The sequence below is a fragment of the Colobus angolensis genome, unplaced genomic scaffold (assembly GCF_000951035.1).
Source record: "Colobus angolensis palliatus isolate OR3802 unplaced genomic scaffold, Cang.pa_1.0 Scaffold160, whole genome shotgun sequence".
Lineage (NCBI taxonomy): Eukaryota > Metazoa > Chordata > Mammalia > Primates > Cercopithecidae > Colobus > Colobus angolensis.
Genome location: NW_012114711.1, coordinates 999532 through 1007078, shown reverse-complemented (window position 1 = coordinate 1007078; position 7547 = coordinate 999532). Strand labels below are relative to the sequence as shown.

Genomic DNA, 7547 nt, shown 5'->3' with positions numbered 1-7547 from the left:
TAGGCTGGTCTCAAACTCCCGACCTCAAGTGATCCACCCACCTCAGCCTCCCAAAGAGCTGGGATTACAGGTGTGAGCCACTGCGCCCGGCAGTTTTAATTTTTAATGAGAATAAGGTTTTAGTTAAAAAAAAAAAAGTTTTAACAAGGAAGAGGAAAAGAGAATTTCATTAGCTTTATGTGTTAATATAAACACACAGAGAAAGGGAGATGAAAATTTCCCTTTCTCCCTCTACCCCACCAAATCATCCACCGAACAATATAAGAAGAATTTCTTTTGCCCCAGATGAAAAGCAAAAAGGATTTGGGGATCTGAGTTCTTTTTCTAGTTGTTTTGACCCTGAATATCTTCCTTAACTCCAAGGACCCTGAGAATCAATTCCCTTCAATCTAGCAGTTGTTCAGGCTACAGGGTCTCCTGCCTAGATTATAATATTTCCATTCAGTTTCGTGCCTCACATCAATTTTGACTGCACTTCTTAGAAGAATGGTATAGCAAAATCTAAAAGATATCCTCTAAAAATGAGTCCAGTGTTGGAAGCTTCAACATTTGGCCTTTTGTGTCAGTAGTGCAAGGCCCCGCCTCCATCAGATATCCAGCGGGGCGGATGAAAGGGCAAACTTCGCAGGGGAACACAGGCTCCTCTGTGCAGGATTCAAGCCTAGTCAATAGCAACCCGGGCATGGAATGTGCTCCATGGGGCGTGCTGAGTGTACTCCTACACAAAAAGCATTCTCCAAAGATAACCTACCTGGATTGAAATAAAAAATAATATTTAATAAATCCTGGTCTCCCCACGTGATGGCATTCTTGTACTTCTGGTACAGAGGGTACAACATGTCCTCCCAAGCCAGGCCTGTTGGAATCATGCTGTTCTGGAAAAGAGAAAACCATCAGAACAGCTGAAGCAAAGCAAATACATTTTGTCCACTGAGAAACAATGTAAAGGGACTGGTTTTCTTCCCTTCAGTGGAGCGAAACAAATACAGGAGGGGTCCTGCTATTTTCAGGGCACAGAACAAAGCAAAATTTGGGCTGTTGATTGCATCGCTTTTGTCAGTTGTACACACAGATACTAGATGGACCAGGAACTTACAGTTGAACCTATGGCTTCTACTCAGAAAACCATGCCTGGAATTGAACCCCTTCCTACCTTCTCTTCCCTCCTTCCTTCCTTCCTTTTTTTTTTTTTTTTTGAGACAGAATCTCACTCTGTCACCAGGCTGGAGTGCAGTGACACGATCTCGGCTTACTGCAACCTCCACCTCCCGGGTTCAAGCGATTCAGGTGCCTCAGCCTCCCGAGTAGCTGAGACTACAGGTGCATGCCATCATGCCCGGCTAATTTTTTGTATTTTTAGTAGAGACGGGGTTTCCCCATGTTGGCCAGGCTGTTCTCAAACTCCTGACCTCAAGTGATCCACCTGCCTCCCAAAGTGCTGGGATTATAGGCGTGAGGCACCACACCTAAGAAAGAGGCAAAGTCTTTCTGAACAGCACCCTCTACTTCAGGATTCTCTACTCTACTTCACCTTTCTTAGGTGAACATCTTTCTTAGGCTTATTTCCTCACTGTGAGGTGAAGGAATAAAATACAGATAACAGAGTTTAGGTATCTTAAGGAAAAATACCTTTCCTTGTCTTAAACAATGATTTACTTTTAAAATAAAAGTAACATTTTCACAGACTGAACTATTCCAACAGCACATAAAAATAAAAAAGTAAAAATATTCTTCTTCCCTATCCCATTCCCACTTTCCCCAGAAGTATCCACAATTAACAATTAATGGCCTCTTAGGTATTCTTCTGCACATTTCTTTTTCTTTCTTTCTTTCTTTTTTTCGAGACAGGGTCTCACTCTGTTGTTTAGGGTGAACTGCAGTGGCTAAATGCAGCCTTGACCTGCTGGGTTCAAGCGATCCTCCCATCTCAGCCTCCCAAGTAGCTGGGGCTACAACCACGTCCCGGCATGCCCCATTAATTCTTCTGGAAATTTCTAAAGCATACAAATAATCACAGCCTCTGCCGCCAGGCTGGAGTACAGTGGCGTGATCTTGGCTCACTGCAACCTCTGCTGTCCGGGTTCACACGATTCTCCTGCCTTAGCCTCCTAAACAGCTGGGACTACAGGTGTGCGCCATCATTCCTGGCTAATTTTTGTATTTTTAGTAGAGACAGGGTTTCACCATTTTGGTCAGGCTGGTCTCTCAAACTCTTGGCCTCCAGTGATCCACCCACCTTGGTCTTCCAAAGTGCTGGAATTACAAGTGTGAGCCACCACCCCTGGCCAGGAGGATAATTTTTTTGGACTAGTTCTCTACTGATGTTCTTTTAGGTTCTTCCCAGTTCTTTGCTAGGATAAAAGATGAGATCATGTACATCCTTATATAAATATCATCACGGACTTATATAAATATATCCCTAGGGTAATTTGAAGAAATTTTACATAGTCTTTGAAGCATTGGGTATGAAGGGTTCAAACATTACGGAATTCAGAAATGCAACATAGTATTCCTGAATGGTAACTCTGGTGAAGCTTTAAATTCCACAGCCATCTGGGCTTTTCCTGAATAAACAAATATTCTATAATTTTCTAAATAATTTTCTCTGGTTCCTTTTATCCTCACCTATAGGCCACCTAATTTCCAAAATCAGCATATTGACACTCAGGGAATGCCACTGTTGACAAGACCAACTCCCAGTCTCTAAACAAGGAATTTGAAAGCACTCATTTACCTTGAACTGGGTACTTCTTATCCGAGTTAAATTCATTAACATGACTCCTGAATTAACTCCTGCAGAGCCATAGAAAGGATGCCTTGCAAAGCGGCTATACCAGCCAATCTTGGGGATTTCGTGCTCAGGGGCCATGGCTGCAAGCTGGGTGGAATTAAACAGCCTCAGAAGCTTCCAGATGTCATCGACAGGTCTCAGAAAGAGAACATCGGTGTCCACGTAGAGAAGTGAGTCCACATCCTTTAAAATCACCTTTGTGTATAAGGAGTGGGCGTAAAGGGGAGAGGAGGGAAGAAAACAAAACAAAAACAGGTCAGAAACAAAGAAAGTAGCCTGACAGGTAAATAATGCTACCGACGTTTGCTGATTCATATTAAATTCTGGAAAGGTACCACTCTTAGCTTCCATTCCTGTCTTTGCCTTTGACTTGAGGAATGAGTGTTGATCAAGAGGTAGACATTTAAGATAAATCTTGGTCTGGATTAGCCCAATTCTGGGATCCTGGACTACACTTCATAAGGGTTGAACTTACAAAAAAATAAAAACATCAGCAAATTACTGTGGCTCTCACTTCTTCCATCTTCCAGTAAGGCCACTTGTTTTTCTCTCTCAGGTTTTCCTTGGAACATCCAGTGTGGCATTAGAAAACTTGAAGTGGATAATCTCTTTTTATTTATTTATTTATTTTTGAGATGGAGTCTCACTCTGTCGCCCAGGCTGAAGTGCGGTGGCCTGATCTTGGCTCATTGTAACCTGAAGTGGACAATCTCTAAACCAGCTCATACCAAGCTTTGGGGGTAAATATTCTCTGTCTCTGGATCTATTTCTTCCAGTGTTAATGGGGGGCCCTGAATCTTTTAAAATATATATAAATATATATAATTAAATACACACACACACACACACACACACAGGCCGCGGGAGCATTGGCTCATTGTAACCTGAAGTGGACAATCTCTAGATCATGAGGTTAAGCGATCGAGACCATCCTGGTCAACGTGGTGAAACCTTGTCTCTACTAAAAATACAAAAATTAGTTGGGCGTGGTGGTGTGCGCCTGTAGTCCCACCTACTCAGGAGGCTGAGGCAGGAGAATCGCTTGAACCTGGGGCGGAGGTTGCAGTGAACCGAGATTGCACCACTGTACTCCAGCCTGGCGACAGAGCGAGACTCCATTTCAAAAAAAACTTTTTTTTAAAGTATATAGTTTGCAGATGAGGGTCTTGCTCTGTTGTCTAGGTTGCAGTGCAGTGGGATGCTCTTGGCTCAATGCACTCTCAATCTCCTGGGCTCAAGCGATCCTCCCACCTCAGCCTCCAGAGTAGCTGGGACCACAGCTATGCACCACCACACCTGGCTTTTTAAATTATTTGTAGACACGAGGTGTTGTTATGTTGTCCAGGCTGGTCTTAAACTCCTGGACTCAAGTGATCCTCCCACTTTGGCCTCCCAAAGTGCTGGGATCACAGGTGTGAGTCACTGTGACCCGCCTAAAATGATATTTTTAGCTAACATTTGGTCTTGGGATTAGGGAATGCAAGTCATTGGCTAGCTTTGTTTGTATATCAGCATGAGGCAACCTTTTTCCTCTAAAGGGCCAGATAGTAAATATTTCAGGCTCTGTTGCAACTCCTCAAATCTGCTGTCGTAGCATGAAAGCAGCCATTGATAACAGATAAACAATGAGAGTGGGCCGGGCGCAGTTTCTTCAAAACAACAGAATTTGAAGATTCTAATTTCAATCCCAGCACTTTGGGAGGGCGAGGTGGGCAGACAGATTGAGCCTAGGAGTTCAAGACCAGCCTGGGCAAATGGTGAAACCCCATCTTTATCAAAAAATAGAAAAACTAGCCAGGCATGGTGGCATGCATCTGTAGTCTCAGCTACTCAGGAAGCTAAGGTGGGAGGATTGCTTGAACCTGGGAGGCAGAGGTTGCAGTGAGCCAAGATCACACCACTGCACTCCAGCCTGTACAACAGGAAGAGACTCTGTCTCAAAATAGTAATAATAATAATAAGAGTGGCTGTGTCCTAATAAAACTTTATTTCAGGACATGGACGTTTGAATTTCATATAATTTTCAGACATCACAAAATATCCTTCTTTTGATTTTTCAACCATTTGAAATGTAAAAGCCACTCCTGGCTCACAGGCTGTGGTTTGCTGACCTCTGTCTGCTGTGGATGATTCAAGCCACCTTAAGTAAATGAGTTCTCCTGTATGAACTGCTTAGCTTTCCAGAGCTTTGCTCAGGGATTTGAGACTTCAAAGCCTTAGTTAGTAGTAGCATTATTTGCTTTGTTTTGCCATTGTTCCCCAAACTTTGGGGTAGCTTAACCAAGGAAGGATTTGAATCTTCTTGGATCCCTGGCCTAACATCATCCTAACACCATAACACTTATGGACTGAATGTCTGTGTCCCCAACATTCATATGTTGAAGTCCTAACCCACAATGGGATGGCTTTTGGATAGGGGCCTTTAGGAGATAATTGGGTTTAGCTGAGGTCAGAAGGGTAGAGCCCTCAAGATGGAATCAGTGCCCTTATAAGAAGAGACACCAGAGAGTGCTCTCCCTCTCTCCCTCTGCCATGTGAGGACAGAGTGAGAAGGCGGCCATTCGCAAGCCAGGAAGAGGCTCCATCACCACAACCTGACCATGCTGACACCCTGATCTCAGACTTCCAGCCTCAAGAACCGTGAAAAAATAAATTTCAGTTGTTTCAGCCACCCAGTCTTGTATTTTGTTATGGCAGCCCAAGCAGACTAGTATAACAGGCCACTGGGATTCTCAATATTTAAAACTGATGAACATGGGTGCTACATGATACAAGTATCAAAGGAATTTCAGACTTGAGTAATTCTGAAGTCCACATAGTTAGCCACAGGATTTATCTTTTGTTCTTCATCTACTAGAGGAATGAATGTTACAAACCAAAAAAATGAAATTAAAATACTGATCATCTATCATTTCATAAATGAAGATTATCTTAACATCCATTTTAAGAATTTGAAGATTCTAAGCCAGGCACGGTGCCTGGGAGGCTGAGGCAGGCAGGTCACTTGAGGTCAGGAGTTGGAGACCAGCCTGGCCAACATGCTGAAACCCCGTCTCTACTAAAAATACAAAAATTAGCTGGGCGTGGTGGTGTGTGCCTGTAATTCCAGATACTGGAGAGGCTGAGGTACAAGAATTGCTTGAGCCCGGGAGGTGAAGGTTGCAGTGAGCCGAAATGATGGCACTGCACTCCAGCCTGGGTGACAGAGTGAGACTCTGTCTCAAAAAACAAAAGAAAAAGCTGGGTGTGGTGGCACGTGCCTGTAATTCCAGCTACTCAGAAGGCTGAGGCAGGAGAATCCCTTGAACCCGGGAGGCAGAGGTTACAGTGAGCTGAGGTCATGCCACTGCACTGCAGCCTGGGAGACAGAGTGAGACTGTCTCAAAAACAAAAAACAAAACAAAACAACAACAAAAACAAAACAAAACAAAAAAACAGAATTTGAAGATTCTAATTTCAAAATTAGGAAGAATTTTGTATATTGACTGCTTCTTAAACTAAGCATTTAAAGTTTCAGCATGCTCATTTTGGTGTGTAGATCATATTTCAAAGGAACACACAAAAGTAGCCCCAGTGGTACATCTCAGAGAAATGTGAGAAAACGGCACTTAAGAATCGTGAGTCTGGTATTCCTGAGTTCAAGTCTTGGCAGCCTGAGGTACTACCCCCATGACTTCAGACAAGTTCCTCAGTTTACCACCCACTCAGGTTGTTACAAGGATGCAACAATTTGGTTTGAAATGAAACCCACAAGGTACTCAGTACAGTGGCTGGCACATAGTAAGTACTCAGTAAACAGTGGTTTTGTAAGAAGTCTCTGTGTCTTCGCTTTTAAAATGTCAAGTATAATTAGTTACCATTGACATCAATGCTCACAGCACTTCAAAACATGTGTCAACCACAAAAAGCCTTTTATGTAGTCAGAGTTGAGCAGTGCAATGAAGTTTTTGAACCTTCCTAATATGATCCACTCAGTACCTTGACTGAAAATAAGTACATAAGGACTTTTTACTCTTTTTCTGAAAAAACAAAAGACCAAAAAAAAAAAAAATCACTTTTTGATAACATTGCATCCCTGGAGGCTAATTCCGCAGCAAGTACTGCTGGTATTAATTTGAAGAGGATCATTGTTGGCCATGTTATAATGGGATGTGGAATATTTACCGAAAGGATATAAAATTAGCCATTCTAAATTCCTGTATGGAAATTAGCCAGCACTAGCAATGAGGCCTTTGTGTTTTTAGAGTAAGGGGCGGGGTTAAAAGGCAGCACACAATAGCACTCTGTACCCTATGTGCCGGCTATAATGTAATGTTGATCTTCCTGCTTCTGCTCCATGCACCACCCTAACCTGGGCGCCCACCTCCAGTGAACCCTGCTCAGCCATCTGCACCAAGTGTGAGCCAAAGCCTGGCCACAGGCAGCAAGATGATCAGGGGCTCACCAGTGCACTTTCAAATTCATTTTCAATTTGTTGTAATTTTAGTCTGAATTTGACAGTATGACTTGGTGGTTAAAAGTTTTAGGTTTGAAATCTGACTACCTATGTTCAGATTCCATTTCCACCATTAACTGTGTGATCTTGAGCAAGCTCTTTTGGCCCATTTTTTTTTCAGGACAGGGTTTCACTCTGTCACCCAGGCTGGAGTGCAGTGGTGCAATCGTAGCTCACTGAGCTTTGACCTCCTGGGCTCAAGTGATCCTCTCATATCACTTTCCTGTGTAGCTGGGACCACAGGCATGAGTTACCATGCCC

The 7547-nt window shown here is 43.2% G+C and overlaps 1 protein-coding gene across 1 annotated transcript in view; it reads right to left on the bottom strand.

The window, feature by feature from the left end:
- GXYLT2 (glucoside xylosyltransferase 2) overlaps positions 1-7547 on the bottom strand; it is an 85495-nt gene that overhangs the window by 22937 nt on the left and 55011 nt on the right. Inside the window, exons 4-5 of the mRNA XM_011937208.1 lie at positions 2735-2986; positions 752-875 (exon numbers count right to left, since the gene is read on the bottom strand). Of these exons, the coding sequence (XP_011792598.1) occupies positions 752-875; positions 2735-2986 (376 nt within the window). The remainder of the gene's footprint in view (positions 1-751; positions 876-2734; positions 2987-7547) is intronic.